The sequence below is a fragment of the Esox lucius genome, chromosome 17 (assembly GCF_011004845.1).
Source record: "Esox lucius isolate fEsoLuc1 chromosome 17, fEsoLuc1.pri, whole genome shotgun sequence".
In the NCBI taxonomy this organism is placed as follows: domain Eukaryota; kingdom Metazoa; phylum Chordata; class Actinopteri; order Esociformes; family Esocidae; genus Esox; species Esox lucius.
Genome location: NC_047585.1, coordinates 17,310,057 through 17,336,444, shown reverse-complemented (window position 1 = coordinate 17,336,444; position 26,388 = coordinate 17,310,057). Strand labels below are relative to the sequence as shown.

The window sequence follows — 26,388 nt, the reverse complement described above, 5'->3', positions numbered from 1 at the left end:
AAACCGCTGTGCAACACCGCACATGTTCATTTGATAAGCTCTTCCTCGTTTGAGGTTTAGTACATAGTCAACAGACAGCATTCTTTCCCTTTCCTGAGCTCACAGTTAAACACGTGCAAACATGCCAAAGCTGCAAGTCATATTCATACGCTAACAAAATACTGGCAGTCGGCAAACACAGGCCAAGGAAAACAAAAGGACTCACATACACAGGGTAAGAAAAAGTCAGATCATACCTAGGCCAAAAAAACACGTCACAATCGACCAAAGTGAACACAGCCATAATTAAACAACAAAAAAGAAACAGCAGAGAAAATGTAACTTCCATCTCAGTGCAGTGAGAGGACCCTGACAAGAGCAGAGCCACAATGGCTGAGTCTCCTGACTCAAATGACTCACCTCAATCTGAGCGGTATGCTTGGCATAGAACTCCAGGGCTTCATCCCCTTCCCCATAGGTCTTCAACATGGCCTGCAGCTCCTTGTTGTGGCGAGCCAGCTGAAACAACAACAACACTGTATGACTGGATCAATGGCAACAGGTGATGAAAACCGAATAGGTTTTCCATGTCATTGACTTGGTGTTTTGTTGTCAGATTTTTCTTATTGTTTCTGACCGGGAACCTGTTGGGTGTGGTGCGGCAGTTGATCTTCCTGTCAGGGGAAAAGGGACTGAAACTGATCACCACAGTGCCAGATGTGTCTGAGTGTACCTGCCTCATTTGTTCTTTGTGCTCTTATTACAGGATGTAGCTTTCATTCAGTGTTAACCCGCTAGAAGGCAGGGCGTTATCAAATAACATAAAATCAAAGTGTACTGGTTTCATGCACAGATTGGTCAATCTTACAGCAGGTGCATGAAATCGTATGGTACAAGCTCTGACAATCTCAAAGTGAAAATATCTGGTGTTTAAGAAATCTGTTACCAATCCAGAGTAGATGTCATTGTGTCAGACTCCACAATTGAAATACAACTATGGAAAAAATATAGAGATTACTGCACCTTTTTCTTTCCTTTCCAAAAAAGTTTAAAAGGAAAGTTTTGAGTGAGGAACAGAAGCATTAAATTTAAAGTGGTCTCTTAATTTTAACCCTTCTGTTCCTCACTCAAAACCTTCCTTTTCGACTATTTTGGAAAGGAAAGAAAAAGGTGCAGTGGTCTCTTAGTTTTTTTACAGAGCTGTATGTGGTACGTAAAGGGAGTATATAAATACAGATGTTGAAAATACATTATGCACACATAGATAAAAACACATTTGGTATATACAACACCATTTCCAAAAAATTTGGGAAGCTGCGTAAAATGCAAATGAAAACAGAATGCAGTGATGTGCAAATAATGTATCCCTATGTTTCATTGAAAATTGTACTAAGACAACATATAAAATGCTGAAACTGAGAAGTTTTATTGTAAGAAACATGTCCCTTTTGATGCCAGCAGCATGTTTCAGAAAAGTTATGATGGGGGCATGTTTACCACTGTTTTGCATCACCTTTTCTTTTAATAATAATCTGTAAGCATTTGGGAACTGAGGAGACCAATTGCTGTAGATTTTAAAGTGAAATTTATGCCCCTTCTTGCTTCATATAGGATTTCAGCTGCTCAACATTTCGGGGTCTCCTTTATCATATTTTTCATTTCATAGTGCACCAAATGTTTTCAATGGGTGACAGGTATGGACTGCAGGCAGGCCAGTTCAGCACCCAGACTCTTTTACTATGGAGCCATGCTGTTGTAATACATGCAGAATGTAGTTTCATATTGTCTTGCTGAAATAAGCAAGACCTTCCCTGAAAAAGTCATTGTCTGGATGGCACCATATTATATGTTGCTCAAAAACCTGCATATTTTGATCAGCATTAATGGTGCCTTCACAGATGTGCAAGTCACCCATGCCATGTGCACTAATGCACCCCCATACCATCACGGATGTTGGCTTTTGAACTGTGCACTGATAAGTAGCCGGATGGTCCCTCTCCTCTTTAGTCTGGAGGATGTGGCGCCTATGATTCCCAAAAATAATTTCACATTTTGATTTGTCAGACCACATGACCGTTTTCCACTTTGCCTCAGTCCATTTTAAATGAGCTTGGGCCCAGGGGCGGCGGTTCTGGATCTGGTTTATATGTGGTTTCTTCTTTGCATAGAGTATTAACTTGCATTTGTGGATGCAGCGGCATACTGTGTTCACAGATAATGATTTTCGGGCATGTTCCTGAGGCCATGCAGTGACTTCAACTACAGAATCGTGTCTGTATCGCACCTGAGGGCCAGAAGATCACGGCCATCCAATATTGGTTTTCACCCTTTTCCCTAGCATACAGAGATTTCTCTGGATTCTATGAGTTTGGAACTCATGAGTGGTGCCTACACAGATGTGCAAGTCAACCATGCCCTGTGCACTAATGCACCCCCATACCATCACGGATGCTGGCTCTTGAACTGTGTGCTGATAACAAGCTGGACGGTCCGTTTTCTCTTTAGCCCGGAAGATGCGGCGTCCAGGACTCCCCCTAAAAAATATCACATTTTGATTTGTCAGATCACAGGACAGTTTTTCACTTTGGCTCAAGCCCTCATAAACGGGCCCAGAGAAGGCCACGGCGGTATTGGATCTTGTTTAAATAAGGTTATTTCTTTGCATGGTACAGTTTTAACTTGCATTTCTGGATTCAGCGACGTACTGTATTCACAGACAATGGTTTTTGGGAGTGTTCCTCAGGTTGTGCAGGGATTTGCAATACATAATCTTTTCTGTTTTTAATGCAGTGCTGCCTGATGTCCCGAAGATCACGGCCATCCAGTTTTGGTTTTCGGTCTTGTCCCTTGCGTTAAGAGATTTCTCAGAATTCTCTGAATCTTTTAATTATATTCTGTACTGTATATGATGAGATCCCCAAACTCTTTGCAATTTTACATTAAGAAATGTAAAATTATTTTCAATTATTTCACTATTTTCTCGTGCAGTCTTTCACAGACTTCACTTCTGACAGAGCTATCTTCTCTGGAATTATCTTTTAATATCCAATCATGTTACTGACCTGTTGCCAATTGACCTAATTAGTTGTGTGATGTTCTACCAGGTTAATCTTTTTAGCACTACACTTCTCCACTTCTCCAGTCTTTTATTGCCCCTGTCCCAACTTTTTTGAAACGTGTTGCTGGCATCAAATTCAAAGTGGGCACATATATTAGATTTAAGAAACAATAAAAAGTCTCAGTATCAACATTTGATAACTTTGTACTATTTTCTATTGGGTTTAAATGATTTGCACATCATTGCATTCTGCTTTTATATACATGTTCACAGCATCCCAAATTTTTTGCAATCAGGGTTGAGCATATATATATACACACTCACCTAAAGGATTATTAGGAACACCATACTAATACTGTGTTTGACCCCCTTTTGCCTTCAGAACTGCCTTAATTCTACGTGGCATTGATTCAACAAGGTGCTGAAAGCATTCTTTAGAAATGTTGGCTCATATTGATAGGATAGCATCTTGCAGTTGATGGAGATTTGTGGGATGCACATCCAGGGCACGAAGCTCCCGTTACACCACATCCCAAAGATGCTCTATTGGGTTGAGATCTGGTGACTGTGGGGGCCATTTCAGTACAGTGAACTCATTGTCATGTTCAAGAAACCAATTTGAAATGATTCGAGCTTTGTGACATGGTGCATTATCCTGCTGGAAGTAGCCATCAGAGGATGGGTACATGGTGGTCGTAAAAGGATGGACATGGTCAGAAACAATCCTTAGGTAGGCGTGGCATTTAACGATGCCCAACTGGGGCCTAAAGTGTGCCAAGAAAACATCCCCCACACCATTACACCACCACCAGCCTGCACAGTGGTAACAAGGCATGATGGATCCATGTTCTCATTCGGTTTACGCCAAATTCTGACTCTACCATCTGAATGTCTCAACAGAAATCGCACCATTCACACCATTCTTTGTAAACCCTAGAAATGGTTGTGCGTGAAAATCCCAGTAACTGAGCAGATTGTGAAATACTCAGAGCGGCCCGTCTGGCACCAACAACCATGCCACGCTCAAAATTGCTTAAATCACCTTTCTTTCCCATTCTGACATTCAGTTTGGAGTTCAGGAGATTGTCTTGACCAGGATCACACCCTTAAATGCATTGAAGCAACTGCCATGTGATTGGTTGATTAGATAATTGCATTAATAAGAAATTGAACAGGTGTTCCTAATAATCCTTTAGGTGAGTGTATATATATATATATATATATATACATACACACACAGTGGGGAGAACAAGTATTTGATACACTGCTGATTTTGCAGGTTTTCCTACTTAAAAAGCATGTAGAGGTCCAGAAAATCCAGAAAATCACATTGTATGGTTTTTAAATAATTAATTTGCATTTTATTGCTTGACATAAGTATTTGATCACCTACCAACCAGTAAGAATTCCGGCTCTCACAGACCTGTTAGTTTTTCTTTAAGAAGCCCTCCTGTTCTCCACTCATTACCTGTATTAACTGCACCTGTTCGAACTTGTTACCTGTATAAAAGACACCTGTCCACACACTCAATCAAACAGACTCCAACCTCTCCACAATGGCAAAGACCAGAGAGCTGTGTAAGGACATCAGGGATAAAATTGTAGACCTGCACAGGGCTGGGATGGGCTACAGGACTATAGGCAAGCAGCTTGGTGAGAAGGCAACAACTGTTGGCACAATTATTAGAAAATGGAAGAAGATCAAGATGACAGTCAGTCTCCCTCGGTCTGGGGCTCCATGCAAGATCTCACCTCGTGGGGCATCAATGATCATGAGGAAGGTGAGGGTTCAGCACAGAACTACACGGCAGGACCTGGTCAATGACCTGAAGAGAACTGGGACCACAGTCTCAAAGAAAACCATTAGTAACACACTACGCCTTCATGGATTAAAATTCTGCAGCGCACGCAAGGTCCCCCTGCTCAAGCCAGCGCATGTCCAGGCCCGTCTGAAGTTTGCCAATGACCATCTGGATGATCCAGAGGAGGAATGGGAGAAGGTCATGTGGTCTGATGAGAAGGTCATGTGGTCTGATGGTCTAAACTCCACTCGCCGTGTTTGGAGGAAGAAGAAGGATGATTACAACCCCAAGAACACTATCCCAACCGTGAAGCATGGAGGGATGCTTTTCTGCAAAGGGGACAGGACGACTGCACCGTATTGAGGGGAGGATGGACGGGGCCATGTATCGCGAGATCTTGGCCAACAACCTCCTTCCCTCAGTAAGAGCATTGAAGATGGGTCGTGGCTGGGTCTTCCAGCATGACAACGACCCGAAACACACAGCCAGGGCAACTAAGGAGTAGTTCCATAAGAAGCATCTCAAGGTCCTGGAATGGCCTAGCCAGTCTCCAGACCTGAACCCAATAGAAAATCTTTGGAGGGAACTGAAAGTCCGTATTGCCCAGCAACAGCCCCGAAACCTGAAGGATCTGGAGAAGGTCTGTATGGAGGGCTGGGCCAAAATTCCTGCTGCAGTGTGTGCAAACCTGGTCAAAAACTACAAGAAATGTATGATCTCTGTAATTGCAAACAAAAGTTTCTGTACCAAATATTAAGTTCTGCTTTTCTGATGTACCAAATATTTATGTCATGCAATAAAATGCAAATGAATTACTTAAAAATCATACAATGTGATTTTCTGGATTTTTGTTTTAGATTCCATCACTCACAGTTGAAGAGTATCTATGATAAAAATTACAGACTTCTACATTCTTTGTAAGTGGGAAAACCTGCAAAATCAACCAAACAAGAATTTAGTTAATCACATAATAGTTCCACAACTGATAGTCAAAAACGGCAGGCAGAAATACAAGGCAGGCAGAATAGTCAAAAAAGTAAGGTAGAGTCGGTACATTGAGAAGGCAAAAACTGAACAATCTAAATAGGCTTAGTATGCTGAGTGACAAACAACAATACCTCTCAATGAGAGAACAGAACTGAATAGACTAAGTAGGGAACGCGAAATGGGAACAGGTGTGGGACACAGGTGGGGCTAACAGAGGACATAAGCTACATTCAAGATGATAGAAACTAACAAACAGAAACCAAAATAGAAGAATATAGAAAACACGAAAAGGAAAATCAGAACATGCAAACACAGAACTTCACAGCTAGCTTGGTCCTAAGAATGTATTCCTGGTGCTCAGCTATGTGACGAAAGCTTGAGAATTCTTAAAAGTACTAAAGCAAATCAAATTTAGAACCTTGCTGTAATTGTACATACACATTTTGGACTATGATAAGACCTTACGACATTGTTACATTTTAAATTGTATTAATATAGCAAATCCCCTCATCCACAGCGTCTTACATTTAGTGCAAACATTTTGTAAGACAGCTAGGTTTGACAGATAGACTGTGATAGAAGTGTTGTCTGTTGCATTCATTGTCACATTTCGAACTATTCAGCAGCGTTCATGTAAGAGATCTCATAATGCATGCATGCCCATGAATAATACATTTCTTTATTATTTGATTTCTTACTTGTTTTACATTGGTAATGGCTATTCAGTGGTGTGATGACCTAACAATAATGGCAGTTTTTTCATCTTGAAGGTTAGGCAGGCCCCCTGACAAAGCCATGTTTTTCCAGCAGTTGCCATACTAGGCTGTGATGCAGCCTGAAAGAATGTTCTCAATCATGCATCTGTAGAAGTTTGAGAGCATCCTAGGGACAGGCCAGATTTCTTCATCCACCTGAGGTCCAAGAGGCATTACTGCACTAACTTCCCCTTGTGGCGGAACCATTTCAGTTCCTCAGTGATCCGAGAACCGTGAAGCTTTTGACCCTCTTTACAGAAACCCAGCACTTCTGAATTTCAAGATCAATCAATCAAATGTATTTTATAAAGACTTTTTTACATCAGCAGCTTTTACATAACACCTGGCCTGAATCCCCAAAGAGCAGCAACAACAGGGTTGATGCTGTGATGTACATACCAGCCAATGGAAAGACATTTCCATAGCAATGCACAGTGGCTATGGAAAACTAGCTAAAAGGGTTGACATCAGTAAATGTAAAGATTTAATTGGATTCATGCTGTCATGGGTGAACAGGCAGTACAGGGGTTGCAAAAGCAGACCGTGAGTACATTTTGTCTTACCTGAAGAGGTCTTTGTATTTCAACCACATAACTGTGTATGAATAAACATAGCCCTGTATTCTGCCTTAGGTGGTTAGTAGCGGAAGCAAGACAGGGTACAGCTCTAAAATATAGTGGTTACACACACCCTTGGTGTATAACTGCAGGATTTCAGTCAGAAGTCTACAGTACCTGATGGGCCAAGATGTAGATGTTGTGGCCCACGTTTCTTGGAGAGGCTGCATGCTCTTCCTCAACATCTTCATCGTCCTCCGCAGGCTCCTCCGGCGCCACCTCCCCTTGCATGTAGGCCTTCTTAATCACCTCCACCTGCACATGAATGTTGCAACCGACCCGACAGTTAACTTTGCTTCAACATTGCCTTCGGAGCCACATACTTCCTAAGGTGTTCCAGCCATACTCACCAGTTCTTTAGGCCTCATGTTGTACAGTATCCTCTCTGCATTCTCACTGTCGTGGCGACTTTCCATGATGGCCAAGAGGAGCTTAGAGGCATTATTCTGAAAGAGCAAGATAGAGAAAACGTCAGGAAGGTGGATGACATTCTGAGCACTGGTGATTAAAATGTTGAATTAAAAAAAAGACAAAAAGAACGCCGGTCAAAATGAGCTACGGAAAACTACAAGTACCACATGACTGTTAAACCAAGGCAAGGGGTCTCACTTTGAGCTCCAACACCAGGTCCATCCTCTTCTTACCCAACGGGTTGATGTCGTTGAGGATGAGAGCGATGATGATGTCAATACCGTTGCATTCATGTGTGGCAATACAGTTCTGATGGAGAAGGAGACATACTTCAAACATAAAAATTCCTCTAATACACTGACCATAACATTGTGTTAAAAATATTTACAGACAAACCAGAAAACAATATTGGGAAAAAGGGCTTTTCTCAACATGGGACAGGGTACTGCATCAGGTCTTATAAAATAATCTCTTGGAAAGAGAAAGTAAAAGAATACATTAAGCCCGTCCCAAAAAAACTATTTTCTAAAAAACAGGTTATGAGCATTTTTCATTTCTTAAAGTGGAGAATTGAAATCTTTCATAATAATACTAATGTTTATTTTTTTAAACAGGCCAGTAACAGAGCAACAGGAGTGTGAGTAATGGCATCTCAAAATGCGCAACTCGTTGGTTGGGCTACTGTATTTCAACCACACAGGGATCTATTGAGTGTGTCTGAGTAAGTCTGGGCAATCCCTCAACCTCAATCCAAGAGAGCAACTGCCACCTCCACGTTTTTATTAAGTTCCAGGTTATCTACAGGACTGGTCTACAGGACCTCTCCACAGTACATGGGCTCTTTGCCGTCAATGATGAGACCTTCCAAAGTTGCGTATTATCTGCAGATAGTTTGCTTGACTGATGCATTGTTGAAAGTACAGTCATGGCCTGAGTGCTGAGTGCATGCATCCACAGGTGCTCCAGTGGTAAGCGATTGAGTCCGAAATGTGCAAAGCCATCTTTATTTTGTCCCGTCCTGTCGGTCAAGAATTCAGTTATCCACTGAAAGATTGGATCGAAGTACAGCTTGGATAGTAGCAGTTTTGAAAGTATGGTGTTAAAAGCAGAGTTAAAGACCAAACGGTATCCTTGAATACATCTTTGAATTACAGACATTTGATGATGTAGCGCTGTGTTGATCCTGTCCTCCAAACTGTTGGCTGTGTTGGAAAACAGCAGTAGGTCAAAGAAACTACAGCAATATTTTTGGATGGCAGAAGACTAGACATTAACATTTTTCATGATGATGCCGGTGAGTGCTACAGGTCTGTAGTCATTCAGACAGGATGATGTTTTTGGTGGGGATTGGAACTATGACAGAGTATTTGAAATCAGCAGGAACATTGCACTGCTGTAATGAAATGCTAAATTGTCTGTAAAATTGACCAGGTGATAAAATGTTCCAATAATACAAGTAAGATTGTGTATTTGACGAGACTCTTGACAGTGTAGTTGTGTATGTTGGCATTGTTGTCCCGGAATTTGCCTCAATATGTGTTGTCAAGGCAGTACTTTACTTCCTTGAAAACCTCAATTATTTTTATGTTTGACAGCCTAAGCCTTTTTTTTTGTTGGGCGTTGGTGGCAGTGTGGTTTGCCCTTTGAAACTCGTAGAAATTTCTCCAGTTGCTTGGAAAGATCAGACAATCTGGGAAGATTAGCCACTGTGTGCTTTCTTCACACATCCTTTTTTTTGTATTTTAAATTTGTGATGTCATTATGAAAATGCTATATTTAAGTGAGCCCTTTCAAGGAATTCCACTGTACAAATGCATAAAAATGCTAATTTATATTATGAAGTGTTTTGGGGCAAGATGTTCTCCTAAATTGAGTTTTTTGGTTGCAAAAAGAGGTTGGCCGATTGATCGTCCTGGTCAATTAGGGCCTATTTGATTTTCGAGACTATCGGTAATCGATCTGGCCCAAATGTTTTTTTGGGGGAAGTGCATTTTAAAATGACTTTTCAATCCACAGGGACAGTGTTCCTAGACGGGGAGGTAACCCGCCCATTTGGGCTATTTTTAATGAGTGTGTGGGCAAAAAACTGACTTGAGCAGGTCGATTTACAGATAGAGTTGTATAGTAAAAACAGCATTTGAGGTGGTTTTTGTGGAGTCCGTGGGTGATTGTGCAGCATACTACCAATACAATCAGGCAACACTGCACGAGGAGACTGCATGGCAGTCTGACCACCCGTCAAACGGCGCAGCAACTAAATTCTGATGCATGTGGAAATCCTACGATTTGCGTGCACACAAACTTATTGGGATGAATCAAACTGGCAAATCGGTGGCATCATTGGGGAGATCTGAGTGGAAAAGTCCAAGATGGGGAAAACGACATGTCAGTGTGGAATGGTTGCAGTAAACGATCATTTGCCACTAGGCTAATCATAACATTTCAACTTTATATTCAAGAAACATATCAATACAGACATAAAATCAAAGGGAAATAGTCAAGCCCAGTTCAATTAATGTGGGCGTAGGACAAAAATGTACATTCTCATTCATTCTTTCATGAAGAGCAGTGTAGGCTGGCTACTTGAATTACTGTAGCTGTAAGTTTTGTTTTCACAGTAATATATACATTTTCATATTTATAGAACAAACAAACCTGATAAAAAATAACCTTTCTTCTGGCTAAAAAACTGTTAAGACATAGTTAGCTAGATATCTTTATTTTTGAGTTTAATCCAACAAACGTTACAGTAGCTTGCTTGCTAGATAACACTGAGTAGTTCTTATGGCTGTGTGAAAAAGTGATAATGAATGATTTGAAAGGAAGAATGTGCTAATCATTTTAGCAGGCAATCTCTTAGTCTTCACCATAGGGTCTGCAAGTTGCAAGCTAACTAATGGACGAGTCACAACCAGTCAAGAATGGAGTGTAAGTAGCTAAGGTTCTTGTTAACTATCTACACACAAAAGCTGGTAATTTTTTTTCTTCAGTGTATGTTTTCAATCATCTAGATATATCTAGTGTGTTCAATATTTTAAGGATTTGGTTCATGCTATGTATTATCATGGCAGGAAAGTGATAGACGAACAAGCAAGGAGAGAAAGAGGCCACAAACCAACAGGTAAATCATTGATAAGTGCCACGCCAAGATAGACTGTTGATCTATCATCATGTAAATCAATCATTGTCATTTAATAGGATCTCTGATAGCAGGACAGCACCTGAATTTAGGATTGTTTTGTATGTGTTCACTTCATTCAGGAGAGAGACAGTCATAACAATAGTATGGATCAGAAAGGTAGTCTGAGCAAAGGAGAGAGAGGCCACAAACCAACAGGTAAGCTAGTAAGAAGTAGTAATTCAAGGCTATAGGTGCAGATTTGAAAACTTAACCCTTTAGACCCCAATAGAATTCTAGAATGCTGCTGTAGATTATTATTCTCAAATAACTTTGTTATAATTCTCTGAATAGATAACGTTGTTTTAAAGAGCACATCTTCTTTAATTTGACACCACATCCATGTAACTTAAAAAACTAAAAATGGTTTTCTTCCATATTGGAAAAAAAAACGACCTTTCACTCTTCCTACTCCTCTTCCTCTGCTAGCGCAGCACCCGTTTGCCCCCTGACTGACCAGATAGTGAACTAACTTCAGCAAGCAGTTGTGGTTGTTTCTATATGACGGATCGGTAGAAACATGAACGAACATCTAAGTTTGCATAACAAAACACTACGACTCTTTTGAGCAAGCAATCATTTGAGGTAGTCACAACTAACGTGATCATAAAGTAAGCATAAGGCACACATCTCAAAACACTGAAAGTAGCCTATGTGTAGGCAAATGCAGGTCATTATCATGATCAAGTAACGTTGGCAGAAAAGCACAACATTACAGGCGCCAATCTTGGCTAGCTAGTGAAAGTGACAGCTTGTCGCCTCACAAGAAAAACACATTTGCGGCCACACAACTTTTCTATAGTCTGACATACGAACTGAACCGGATAATTGGTTGTCTAGTTAACTATTGCAGTTTGCATATTTGAATGAAATCGAAAGAAACACGATAAAACATTCAACCGCTAAATACGGCAACATTTTCAATTACAAGACTGAGCAAGCAACCATTCGAGCTCCACAGCTGATGCGCTCGCCTATCAAGTTATCTCAACAGGGTCACTATTGTCATCTAAAAGATATTCCATTTCACAGCATCCAATATAGACAACAGCAAACATATATCTGCAGTGTATTTGTTACTCACAACTATTTTAATATCATCAAAAAGTTGATTTATTTCAGTAATTCCATTCAAAAAGTGAAACTTGTATATTATATTCATTCATTACACACAGACTGATATATTTCAAATGTTTATTTCTTTTAATTGTGATGATTATAACTGACAACTAATAAAAATCCCAAATTCAGTATCTCTGAAAATTTTAATATTACTTAAGACCAACAGAAAAAAAGATTTTTTAGAAATGTTGGCCAACTGAAAAGTATGAACATGAAAAGTATAAGTATGTACAGCACTTAATACTTAGTTGGGGCTCCTTTTGCCTGAATTACTGCAGCAATGCGGCATGGCATGGAGTCGATCAGTCTGTGGCACTGCTCATGTGTTAGGAGAGCCCAGGTTTCTCTGATAGTGGCCTTCAGCTCTTCTGCATTGTTGGGTCTGGGGTATCGCATCTTCCTTTTCACAATACCCCATAGATTTTCTATAGGGTTAAGGTCAGGCGAGTTGCACACGGCGCCACCAAAGGAAATGCAAAATGTACTTTCATCAGAGAACATAACTCAGCAGGAGTCCAGTCCTTTTTGTCTTTAGTCCAGGCGAGATGCTTCTGACGCTGTGTTTTGTTCAAGAGTGGCTTGACACAAGGAATGCGACAGCTAAAACCCATGTCTTGCATACGTCTGTGCGTGGTGGTTCTTGAAGCACTGACTCCAGCTGCAGTCCACTCTTCGTGAATCTCCCCCACATTTTTCAATGGGTTTTGTTTCACAATCCTCTCCAGGATGCGGTTATCCCTATTGCTTGTACACTTTTTTCTACCACATCTTTTCCTTCCCTTCGCCTCTCTATTAATGTGCTTGGACACAGAGCTCTGTGAACAGCCAGCCTCTTGAGCTATGACCTTTTGTGTCTTGCCCTCCTTGTGCAAGGTGTCAATGGTCGTCTTTTGGACAGCTATCAAGTCAGCAGTCTTCCCAATGATTTTGTTGCCTACAGAACTAGACTGAGAGACCATTTAAAGGCCTTTGCAGGTGTTTTGGGTTAATTAGCTGAATAGAGTGTGGCACCAGGTGTCTTCAATATTGAACCTTTTCACAATATTCAAATTTTCTGAGATACTGAAATTTTGGGTTTTCATTAGTTGTCAGTTATAATCATAAACAATTATAAACACTTGAAACATCTCAGTCTGTGTGGAATGAATGTATACATTATACAAGTTTCACTTTTTGAATGGAATTACTGAAATAAATCAACTTTTTGATGATATTCAAATTTTATGACCAGCACCTGTACTTCAGTATCCCTTTCAAAGAGCAAGGACATTTCCAACTTCGTATCGCCAAACAACACAGAAACAGCCTCTTCTAACGTAAAAAGTCACATCTGCTTTGCTGCTAGAATTTTGAGTAAATAAATTATAAAAACTAAAAAAAGTCAAATGACACCATACCCATGTTCTATTTTCCTATTAATGACAACATCCACAGGAATACAGAAACACGTTTTTATCAGGTATATTTTGTGATATTTATACAAATACTATTGTTAAAGAAACACTGCTGTCTGCGGCCGTTACAGAAATCTAAAGGAAGGCCGTCGATGGCCGCTATGGGATCTAAAAAGCTGGACTAACATGCCTGACTGAGATGTCACCAACATCATTGTAGTTTTAGTCATTTTAAAAATGCAATCTGGTTACAATATCATCTGAAATGCCTTTCCAGCTGAAAAGGCCCACCATGCAGAAAAGTCACACAAGGTATAATTTTTCAATGGTAACTAGGACTATTGCATGTTCATAAATAACTACTTCCTTAAAGTCAAACTGGAATTTTTACACTGAACGCTTGAGTCCTATCAACACTAGCAAGGCATCGGTACAGAAAGACAACTATCTATTTGCTAAAACCTTTCCAGACATAATGAGTATTGCAAGCAAGCGTTGTGGAAACTATAATCGCCCCCAGCATTTTCAACCAGACTACCTCTGAATGAAACTGTGTCAGTTGTACTGGTCCTATTCAAACTTCATTGGTAAATAATGCCAAAGCCTTTTTTTTAACCAGAGTGTGTATATATCTAACATAGTCATGGACAAAGAGAATCAAACAAGAAGTGGATTCTAGAAGTGGAAAAACATACAGAACTACATATTAAAAAGCCATTTTGGTGTATACATTCACACTTAGTTAAATGTGTCCCCCCCCAATATCAGAGTCACTCCTACGCCCTTGTCTACAGTGGCATACCAGAGTGGGGTTGGATCTGCAGTACCGCAGCGTTCCGTATGGTTTCGAGCAGAGGCGTGGGTAGGATCACAGTACATTCGGGGCTTAGCCCACCGTTCTGCCCCACCCGGGACAGAAAGTTCAGGGTTTTGAATGTACTTGCGGAAAATTTTATGTTCATGCTAGCGGCCTACACGTCTACATAACGTGTGATCTAAATTATAGATTAATAGATCAGGGGCTAATTTTTTTAATTATTATTATTGTTCAATTTGAGATCCAGGGCTATTCATAAACGATCCGGGGCTAGCCCTGGACACCCAGGGCTAACGACGCCACTGGTTTCGAGTGAGGACTGTACCGGGTCTTAGCGGTACTGCTGAGGCTGTCTTGCAAAGAAAGTATATAACATTTCAGACGTTTTATAGAAGACCAATGACTCTTGGAAAGCCGTTGTGTTAAAATGATTGTTTCATTTTAGAGGAATGCATTTTTCGTTTGGTGCTACATAGCAAAAGCCTATAACTTTTGAGTAGGCCTATTGGCTGTTTGATTCGATTTTGAAAAATTACAAATTGTAAGCCAACATGTGCGATAACGCTGTAACTCATTCAAAAACACAAAGAACCTCTAGGTCGTAAGAGTGAGCATATTTAAATGAATCGGCATATTGTAGTGTATGGTAAAGTTGTTTTCTGTATGGATATGCCCACTGAAAGGGCTACGTTTTACAACCTATTGGTTATAACAGTTTTTGGATCAGCTACAGGCTGTAGGGTTTTGACGCTTGCAACATCCGTAGCCTATAAGCCTACGATGTTGCATGAAACAGTTAGGCTATTCATATTTCTATTGATACGAATTTTCCCATGTGTATCAGTTGACAATCCTCTACCAGCTTTTCCGAAAAAGCATGGTATTTCTTCAATTCTACCGCTAGGCTGCATACGCATGGGTTGAAATTTGCGTAGAGATACGCACATTTTCCCGTCAAGTTCAACACTGATTAATGTGAACTTTTGCGTCAAAACCGGCGTACGCATGGATACAAGAGGCAGCTGGAGAGAAGCTAATTTAACTAGGTATGAGAAAACAACCAATCAACAAATAATCGCATAATTAGCGCCTACATCAATGCATATAATGTAATAATTGTTAGTTTATCATCAAATCATAGCCTACATCAACTGGTTTAACAAAAGCGCATCTGCGATTTTAAGTGGGGGCATCGTGTCACTTTTCTGGAGTGCAGTGCAAGCAAAGATAAGCAGCAGTTTGCAGGATTGGATTGAAAGCATGGTATGTCTGCACCATACACTATCATTCGGCCGTCTCACTTGTTGCAAACTGTGTGAAGACCTTTATTCCTCACACATGCTGTAATTAACAGAATGTTACATTAATTCATTTGAGGCTGTGCTAGTGTCACATGCATTAGGGTTTCCACGAGTTCTGTAAAATAGACAATCATGCATTCCGTATTTAAATGAAAGGATGAAATTATTTCGTATTTGACAATTTTTGTGACCAAAGTAATTTTCTGTCTGTCAGAACTATACTTTGAATTGCTTCATCATAAACCCAGCCTTAAATGTATCTTGTCATTGATCAGCTCGAGACAACTCAAAGCTGAAGCGTTAGCCCGATTTAACCATGCTGTGCGCGCGCGCGTGTGTCGAACCGTCAGCTGAGTGGCTATCAGAAACAGAGTTGTCATGGTGCCCTTGTTTTTGCATTTCATTATTTATTTGAGACCAAATTAATTTATTATAGTAACATGTTATATTAACTGTTAATTGTTCATTCATTATTTTTGTAATTGTAATTATTTTAAAATAATTAAATATGTATTATTATTTATACAATCTTGTTTCCTAAAAAAGTTTGGAAGCTGCATAAAATGTAAATAAAAACAGAATGCATTGTGCAAATCATTTAAACCGTACAAAAACAACATAGTACAAAAACAACATATCAATTGCTGAAACTGAGAAATTGCATTGTTTCTTGAAAAATATATGCCCACTTTAATTATGATGCCAAAAACACATTTAAAAAAAGTTGGGAGAGATACAACAAGAGAGAACTAAACCTGGTGCAATATCACACAACTAATTAGGTCAATTGGCCACAGGTCAGTAACATGATTGGGTATTAAAAGATAATTCCAGAGAGGTTGGGTATGTCAAAAGTGAGGATGGGGAGAGGAACACCACTCTGTGAAAGACTGCACAGGCAAATAGTGCAACAATTTAAGAATAAAGTTTCTCAATTTAAAAATTGCACAGAGTTTAGGGATATCATCAACGGTACATAATATCAGTAAAAGATTCAGAGAATCTGAAGAAATCTCTATATGCAAGGGCCAAAACCAATATTGGATGGCTGTGATCTTCGGGCCCTCAGGCAGCCATTTAATATGTTGTATTTGTATTATTTTTAATTAGATATTGGGATAAATGATTTGCACACCATTGTCTTCTGTTTTTATTTGCATTTTACACAGCGTCCCAACTGTTTTGGAAACAGGCTTGTAGATATTAATCGGCCGATTAATCTGTATTGTCTTTTTGTTGTCCCAATAATTGGTAACAGCATTTAATTCATATTCAGTCAACCATTAGTTTCACATTTTTTTGGATGAAGCGCTGGAGACAACTCAAATAAATATAGGCATTGCATTTCAGAGATGGAGATATGTAATGGATAAAATGGACCTGAAAAGTGAGCTGTTGGCCATATTGATAAGTCAGCTATACACCCATCTAAGTAACAAGCCATTCCTCTGTTTGGAGCCACTACAGTAGTTTAGGACATACACACAATCATTTGTTTACTTGGTTAGAGTTAAACCACAGGCAGAATAGATTATATTCCCAACCATACGTTATATAACTTTAGCTAGAAAGGCAAGATAGTTAGTTATCTAGCTGCTAAGGCTTTCCAAAGTTGTAAATAATGCTGTTCTTAACAAAATGACCACACCCTTATAAACTACAGCATGTTTTGCACATAGTCCTTCCATTTTAGTATACCAAAAGAATTTGGTAAAGTTAATAAAATGTACCACATAGTAGGTTACGCACTTAATCATATCATTTGCAAGCAATGATTGCCTGAATTCTGCAAGCCATTGACATCGCCAAACATGATATCTTCCCTGGTAATGCTCTGCCAGGCCTGTACTGCAGCAGTCTTCAGTTCCTGTTGTTTCGGTGCCTTTTTGCATTCAGTCCTGTCTTATGCCTGTGAAAGGCGTGCTCAAGTGAATTTAGATCGGGTGAACTTGGCCAGTCAAAAATGTTCCTGCAAAAAACTCCTTACAGCAAAGGCAGTGTGTTTTTATCATTGTTCTGTTGCAAGAAGTGCTTCCAAATAGTTGAGAGACATTTGGGATCTGAATAGACAAGATGTTTCTGTATACTTCATCTGCTGCTGCCATCAGCAGTCACATCATCAATTAAAACGAGTGGGCCACTTCGAGTTGCAGCCATACATACCCAAGTCATAAAATGTTTACAATGTTTCCTCTTTCCATTACTCCGGTACATGTTAATCTTCGTCTCATCTGCCCACAAGACAGTTTTAAGAACTCTAGGGCTCTTTTAGGTACTTTCTCACTAACCTGGCTGTTTAGTTCTTGAGGCTTATTAGTGGTTTCCATCATGTGGTGTTCCCTCTGAAGTTCTGCTGGTGTATTCTTATACATATGGGAGTGTGAGAATTAGGCATAACTCGAGGCTGTAATCCCTGCCAAAGGTGCTTCAACAAAGTACTGAGTAAAGGAGTCTAAATACTTATGTAAATGTGATCATTAAGAAATTATTTGCTTGGTCGTTATGGGATATTGTGTGTAGATGGATGACAATTCTATTTAATATATTTTTATAATAAGGCTTTAATGTAACAAAGCAAGGAAAATGTGAAGGTGTCCGCATACTTTATAAATGCACGGTACAATGTGCACATTATGTATTGATGAGGTACTGCAAAAGATGCCATCTCAACCAAACTTCCAATGAGCTATTGCGTTTTCAGATAGCAATGAATGGTGTCATGTGATTGATGGCTTGTGGTGGGTCGGTGCTTGTACATAGGCTGAACTAACTTTCCGGGTTGAGTGATCAATTTGATAAAACACAGCACGGCTTGGTAGGGCGTGGGTTAGACGACACATCCATATCTTCACAACTCTCCAGAGCTCGTCATAGTTATTGTAATGAAACAAGGTCCTAAGTAGAGATTGGATATCCAAGACATGTGAAGGAAAGGTCCAAATTATGTCACATATTGAATCCCCCACAGACCCAAACACTGAAACAGAGAAATTAGAATACCCAAACACTGGGTAATTTGACTACAAAGTTCCACTGTACGTGCACATATAAAGAAATACATTTGATTTAGGTAGCAGTTGGAACCCCCTTTTTGGTGTGTGTGTGCGTGCCCACCTGGTTCTCATGGCAGGGTCCCTGGCAGTACTCTGTGAGGCTTTCCACTGTTTGGTTGATAAGGCCCACATTCTTCTCATTGATGTAGAGACCCAGCAGACCCAGGCCTCCCGTGGTGCTACCGCAGATACAGTCCAGGAACTGCAGCGTCTCACACACCAGGTTGTAGTTGTTCTTATTGTTCTGACAGCGCAGGAAGTTCTGGACAAGACAGATGGACACACATCGAAATCAGCCTCGAGCACAAGCCCCGCATGAATAAAAGGGGGGATTATTGTACCAAAAAGAAATAGCTTTTTGAGCTAAATATTACCACAGGACAATTACGAATGTATCATGTGCTGTGCTATAAAAGGCTACCTGTCACATCTGCCTAAAAGCTGAAGTCACTGCTTGACTAGTTTAGCTTGTGTCTAAACACGCTCTGTACTGTTGACGCGTGACAGTGATTCAGCATCTAGCTATCTGTCAATGGTGTAGAGCCAAGGACTAACTGTAGGGGATAGTAGCGGGGGAGGAGTGGCGGAGGGGGGCAGGGGGGGGGGTTTACTCGGGGGGTTTACTCTGTCTGAAGTGTCGGACGTCCCCGTTTCCAAAACAATCAGCCTTGGCCTCATAGTGAAACCAGACTGAGCGCCACTAGATATGGAAACAGTTGCATCATGCTGTTCCAGTGAATAATGTCTATTTTCACCACCTGGTTTCATTTCTGTATAAAGATCTGGCGATGGAAATTTACCAGCACTGAAACTGCAAGTGTGCCTGGATTGGGTAACCATCGACCCGCCGCCCCCACCACGTCCTCTACACCAAGCGGTAGACCAGAGTAGTGTCCTGTCACGGCTTGGCTGACAAACCTGCAGCTCCCTGTTGTGGTTCTCGCAGAGCAACTGCATGAGCCTCAGGATGGGTTGCATGATGGTGATGACGACGCTCATCTCCCCCTCCTGGTCATCGGCCACGCCGGCCGCGCCCTGACCGTCAGCCACGGCCAGGTGCTCCTCGGCCTCGGCCTCGTGCCGGTACGTGGCAAACGCCTTCTTGGTGACCGCGGAGGCCTCCGCCAACTGCTCCTTGACCTCTTCGGTCACCACGGCGACTGCCGCCGGTGATGTCAGTGCCAACTCCTTCCCTGGAGAGCGGAGCAGGTGTTATCGGAGGCGGACACAGCAGAGTAGAACAGAGGAGTTCCGCGGGAGAATCTCTGGGCGCTCACAGCCGACCTGCTTCAGCACTGGGCCTCCGATTACACCGCAGTGTGAAACAGCCAGATGTGTTTGTAAATGGTTGACTTATGATTTGGGCCATGTTCTACGTGTGGTAAAATGGGGTATTGACAATAACCGTGATATTTAGAAAATTATGTAGTGATATCATGTGATGGGATATCAATACACATGATATCGTATTCACTAGGCAAGAAATGCATAAAAAGAGGCAAAAACTCCTAGTTTTTTCCATAGTTTATTAATGTCAGCTATAGACAAACGATACATGTGCGTAAATTATGAGTTGGTACTAGAACTATGTACTGGTATTGAAATCAACTCTGTAGCTCCACTAGAACCCCTGGGAGAGATCCACAAAGACACGTCATTTTTGTAGCCTATTCACTTGAAAAAAAGGGCATAGTATTTTTCCAACAACTCCTCTCGGTTTTTCTCTTGCTTATTCACGTCTCCCATGGACAAACGATGCATGTGCTTAAATGACCTATACACTGGTGTTTGAATTAACGCAAAGACGTGCCATTTTTTGTAGCCTATTCACTAGGGAAGTTGTATATTTCCAAAACTCGGTGTTAGGCCTGGTGGATGTTTTGTTTATCAGTTCATCTGGTTGCCTTTTCACTATCTAGTGTAAGTGTAATTTTTCTTTTTGTACGCTTTTATATTTTTTATTTGTACCGTTATGGTTACAGACGTTCCACCTCCCAACACTCATATCTTGAGTGTAATTAATTTGCCAAAAAAGAGAGAAAACACACAATAAACAAAGTTAAAGATGAATTTGACTGATAGCATAATTTTTCTTTTACATTTTCTGTAGATCATTAATTATTTGGGCCACAATAATCGTGTTGTGAAAATATGATATCATGATAGCCCTAGTGCTAAATGAAATGTCTGAAATGCAATTTTGTGATGTCCAAATAGCGCTTATGGCCTTGTTTCATCACAGCAACTCACAAAAACACGGAACAGTCAAAGATGGAGATGTATGCAGGACCCCAGGGCGCAGTCAGAACAACTGGAATTAGAACACCCGTTGCAATGAAACTGCCGCGCCATTTGGGAGCCCCGAATTCACCCCAAATTTAACCGTGGCAGGAGACAGGAGCACAATGTTGCTCACATCAGACCTGCTACACTGACCCCTGACCTCGCTTTCCTTTAGCATTGGGTGTGTCCTTGTCAGGGAGTTCCTCGTCCTTCTTCTTGCTGCCCAGGTCGCTGGTGTTGACAGTCACAGTGGCCTTGATTTCCTGCTGAGCCAGCTTCATCCGTTCGTAGAAAACCTTAAAGAACATCTCTGACTTGCTTTCCCCGGTCAGACGCAAGAAGAAGGATTTCTGAGCACGGACGACAGGGACAAGATAAAGGTAATGTAAGTCAGAAGAGGTTTAGTTTTGGTTAATTATGTGTCTATATGACAAGCAGTGGAAAGAGGGACTTGACTTGTCATTTACATGTTCTGATAATGCTAAATATGTATACATGCTCCCCATTGGAAGAAATACAGCATAAACTGCCTGCCTGTCATGTCAGCCTGCCTGTGTGTCTATATGTCTGTCATGTCAGCCTGTCTGTCTGTCTATATGTCTGTCAGCCTGCCTGTCTGTCTGTCTATAGGTCTGTCTGTCAGCCTGCCTGTGTGTCTATATGTCTGTCTGTCAGCCTGCCTGTGTGTCTATATGTCTGTCTGTCAGCCTGCCTGTGTGTCTATATGTCTGTCTGTCAGCCTGCCTGTGTGTCTATATGTCTGTCTGTCAGCCTGCCTGTGTGTCTATATGTCTGTCTGTCAGCCTGTCTGTCTGTCTATATGTCTGTCTGTCAGCCTGTCTGTCTGTCTATATGTCTGTCAGCCTGTCTGTCTGTCTATATGTCTGTCAGCCTGCCTGTCTGTCTGTCTATAGGTCTGTCTGTCAGCCTGCCTGTGTGTCTATATGTCTGTCTGTCAGCCTGCCTGTGTGTCTATATGTCTGTCTGTCAGCCTGCCTGTGTGTCTATATGTCTGTCTGTCAGCCTGCCTGTGTGTCTATATGTCTGTCTGTCAGCCTGCCTGTGTGTCTATATGTCTGTTTGTCAGCCTGCCTGTGTGTCTATATGTCTGTCTGTCAGCCTGCCTGTGTGTCTATATGTCTGTCTGTCAGCCTGCCTGTGTGTCTATATGTCTGTCTGTCAGCCTGTCTGTCTGTCTATATGTCTGTCTGTCAGCCTGTCTGTCTGTCTATATGTCTGTCTGTCAGCCTGCCTGTGTGTCTATATGTCTGTCTGTCAGCCTGCCTGTGTGTCTATATGTCTGTCTGTCAGCCTGCCTGTGTGTCTATATGTCTGTCTGTCAGCCTGCCTGTGTGTCTATATGTCTGTCTGTCAGCCTGCCTGTGTGTCTATATGTCTGTCTGTCAGCCTGTCTGTCTGTCTATATGTCTGTCTGTCAGCCTGTCTGTCTGTCTATATGTCTGTCTGTCAGCCTGCCTGTGTGTCTATATGTCTGTCTGTCAGCCTGCCTGTGTGTCTATATGTCTGTCTGTCAGCCTGCCTGTGTGTCTATATGTCTGTCTGTCATGTAGCCAGAGGCTCTCTTTCTCAGCAGCAGCTGCGTAACCCACAACTTTCAGCCCTCTGCCAAAGGAAAAACCTGGAGAGCTTTTCACTGCTCACCTGATTTAAAACTATTTGCTCTCTGCCAAGGGCACACAGCCACTGGGACTGAACAGGGCTAAACTTCACACAGGAAACCCAGCCAGCTATCGCACAAAGCTGTCAAAACGCAAACAAAGATGGTTTCCAGTTTTTTCAGCATCCAGTAATACCTACCAAATCAAAACTCTTTAAGTGAAAGTACACACCACTAGTTCTACGATTCATGTGACAACATTTTACTGCATATGTTTTTCAGGCTGGTATGTCCTGTCCTAGTTTTCCCCTCAGTACCCATCATTACATAAGGTTTGTAATCTGCAGACCGCTAGATGGGAGGTAGGCACGGCCACCGGTCGGCTCAAACACTGTTACATCACAGTACAACGGGGGAATGGAGGCAGAGAATAGAAGGAAAATCCTGCCCTATTTCTGAGCACCAGAGTGGCGTGAAGAGTGTGTGAGGGCATGGAGAGAGGAGGGGGGCAGCGGGGTGGGGCTATCGCATGGGACAGCTTTAAGAAGCCCCTTACATAACCAGCCTTCAATTCAGGTTGAGACTGAATGCGTTGAATCCCTCGGTCCAAGAGAACAGGATACACAATAGATTATAATCATGTGGAATAACAGTTAAAGGGAGAAAACCCATTGTAAAACTGTGCATGAAATAAACAGCAGTTTAGTACTCATAGGCCCACTAGTAACCAGGACCTGAGAACACACTCAAAGTTGGAATTCAATTAGTTGAAGTGTTTTCCCCCCTTTAACTTTCCAGTAAACAACAAAATAAAATAAAATTGGAAAAGCCTGCGGTCAGGACAACCTTGTTGAAAAGAGCAGGTCATTCACTGCTCATTAGGATCATGAAATAACAGTGGTTATGTACGCGGGCAAACAGAGCAGAGAAGTCAACTTTAAAACAACGTTAACCAATTGAAATGGGAAGCCCTTGTGACTGTGACCATAAACAAGTAATTTAATCTCGGATCACTTGGATGACCGTCATTATGTGAACACCTGACTGCTTTATGACAATGACCCGGACAACAACAACAGCATCATCAGCAGGAGGAATTGTGGAAAATCCTGTCATGGCAATAAGCCTACCATTTAAGACTACTACTGCTATCTGCCACTTAGAGGTTTGCTGCTTCGGTTTTCAATTCTCTTTATGAAAATCTTGAAGAGGTTTACATACCTTGGGAAAATAACAAAATGTCAGTCTGAGAAAAGAATATAACTGGGGAATGTTATTAAGATGTAAGAAACGGCTACTAAGTGACACTAAAAAGCACTTTCTGGGTGTAACTGAATGCCCACCTTGACCAAATGCAGGACTGTGGCCTTTTTCCACCCTAGTGATATATTGTGGTTGTCAACACTTGCAGTCATGGGTGCAAATAAGGATACTGCCCACGTGTGCACAAACCGCTCATGGCAGTGACGTAACCATGGCAGGGAATGTACCATGGTGCATGATGGCTAGAGATTACAGCGGTGGGGGTTGTAGACTGTTTCGGCTTGTAGGGTTTTCAGTGATCCGTCTGGTGTCTGTGCCCGTGGGTTGAGAGAGGATTCCAGAGTACGGACGGGGGAACGATAACCTTTTCCGTTACCGTCTGAAGCATGCGCATACGCACTTTACATCTCCGGAGAGCGGCGTGGGTGGGAACAGCGTGGCTTAGCGGCGGCTTTACCCAGGGTCCTAGGCGTGCACCGTCGACCTGCTGATTCATTCTTCCAGGAAAGCATCAGCTTGTCCTTTGCGCAGCATCAGCGAAGACCTCGGGCCGCGGGGCCTAATGGCTGCGCTAAGCCGTCTTATCAAAGGCCCCTGTCCTTCCTAGAGCTGTCAGTCACGTACAGTATACTGGGCCTCCTCTCCGGATGGGGGTGTCGGGTGGGCGGGCAGAATAAAAGTCAGTACGCATTCCTCTCCTCCTCCCCGCCAAGGCTGACCCAGCTCTTGGCATCAACAAGGGGCAGTTATGGAAGCTCTTTTTATGAAGCTGGCTCTCTCCCCCGCACAGCCCCCAACCTCTCCCTCTTTGTCTATCTCTCTCTCTCTCTCTCGCCCTTACTTTGTCCCCCCCCCACCACCACCACCACCACTCCTCTTCAAAGCCAGCACGCAACATGGCTACAATTACCGGAGTGGTCCTTCACCGTACACTAACCATCTAGGCGGTAACCACGGAGACACGGTCTTTCACAAGTCACGGGGAACGGGGACGGAGCGGCGGGCAAGAAAGGAACACTTCACTCCGGGTTAAGAGGATGGAAAAACAAACACTTCAATAATCCAGCATCCAATCACCACCCCTGCCCCACCGGCAAATTGTTGGGCATGTGTTGGTGGGAAGAGGGATGGTAGATTATCACAAGAACCGCTCCAGCACACTGCGAAAACTGACAATAATAATGTCAGCTGAAGGTGGATACCACCCTAGTTACGTAAGAGAGAAAAGTGTGTTGAAGGCAAAAAAAACAACAAGCCGATAAACAGCGCTCGCAGGCTCTGAAGGAGGCTGTTGAAAGGAATTACAGCTGGTTGTAATAGGTGAAGTTGCGTTGCGGGGGGGGGGGGGGGGATGGGCGTCACCTTGCTGCCGTATGCCAATTCAGTAGCTGCAGTGACACCTGCTCCTCTCCATGAGGTGGTTAGGGTCAAAAAGCAGGGCAGGGGGAGCGGGCCTCCTTATCTGTTACATAACACACAGCAAACACTAACTCAGGCTTATTTTATGACAATCCTTAAAAACAGCGAGTGTCAAGTGTTTATATGTCAAGTGTGTGTGTGTGTGTGTGTAAGGCCTTATAATATACAGTCACATGAAAAAGTACACCCTGGATTATTTTTTTTGACATATTTGGACACAAGGATATTTGAGATTAATTCCAACCACATTCATCAATAAGCGTAACCCGGTTTAAGAAAACACACACAAAAAACCATAACGTTGAAACTATGTATGCAATAAAAATACATTCCAACGGAAATGGAATTTCATTACAGGGATAAAGTTAGTACGCCCCTTTACCATAACAAACAGTGCCTACAATTAAAATCAAGTGCACCAAAACATTTGCAAATCATTTCAAAATCATTAGAGGGCAACTTGGAAAGATTGCTTTGCAAGCAGGAAGGCCATTGAAACAGTACTATAAAGAAGAGTGGGGAAAAAGTCCTCCCAGTTGAAGTAAGAGACAATTGAAGCTGTACTGTAGGTGTACTTATTTTATCCATCCTATGAAATAATATTTCCCGTGCCATTTGTTAAATTAGGTTACCTTTATCTGTCAATTGCGTTGAACTGAATATTGCATACATGCAGAAATATGTAAAGAAAAGGTGACAACTTTCCAGGGGTTGTAGATCCTCACATGACTGTGCCTGCTCTTATGTTGTGGAGGTGGCTGAATTCAGCCTTCGAGGAGGGCCACAATAAACATTTCTTAATTTAGCTCACTAACAAGCATCAGATTTTAGAAATTATATTGAGCATCGGATTGGGACCGCTCATATTTTCCAAAATTATGTCCACCATTATTTCAGTAGGATTTGTAGGTCAGAGGTCCACTGGAACAGTTTTGTGTGGTCTGTCACACAGCAGCCAGGTTTCAAGTGTGTGAAACTCCTGAACCTAACCATCACTGTTCCCCCTCTTCCCAGATGCAGAGCAGTTACTGTACCCCTCCCATCCCTCAGATATTTTTTATAAAGCTTTCCTTATAGTGGCTCAGGGCTTGAAGGGACGGATTTTCTAAGAAGTTAGTCATATCACTTACAACATAAAGACAAAAATATCTTCCAAGAAGCTTATTTAAGACAGGTTTCATTTAAAGGGCTATCAATTTGGGTTAAATTTACGAGTAAAAAACTAACGTGTGACCTAACTCGAGGCACTGTAGAGAAAAAAGGTTATCTTTTGATACACTGCAATGACCTAAACATAGACTGCAGATTGTCCTGCCTACTGCCTTGGCTGT

General features: G+C 41.8%; 1 protein-coding gene across 20 annotated transcripts in view; it reads right to left on the bottom strand.

The window, feature by feature from the left end:
- Positions 1-26,388, bottom strand: part of itpr1b (inositol 1,4,5-trisphosphate receptor, type 1b) — a 111,762-nt gene that overhangs the window by 26,177 nt on the left and 59,197 nt on the right. For 19 of the 20 annotated variants that reach the window (XM_034287516.1, XM_010882051.5, XM_034287512.1 and 16 more), the window contains 7 exons: positions 20,918-21,107; positions 19,393-19,667; positions 18,536-18,736; positions 7,808-7,918; positions 7,549-7,644; positions 7,316-7,453; positions 400-498 (listed from right to left, as the gene is read on the bottom strand). In XM_034287516.1, coding sequence (XP_034143407.1) covers positions 400-498; positions 7,316-7,453; positions 7,549-7,644; positions 7,808-7,918; positions 18,536-18,736; positions 19,393-19,667; positions 20,918-21,107 — 1,110 coding nt within the window. The remainder of the gene's footprint in view (positions 1-399; positions 499-7,315; positions 7,454-7,548; positions 7,645-7,807; positions 7,919-18,535; positions 18,737-19,392; positions 19,668-20,917; positions 21,108-26,388) is intronic. The other variant, XM_034287513.1, reaches the window with a different exon arrangement.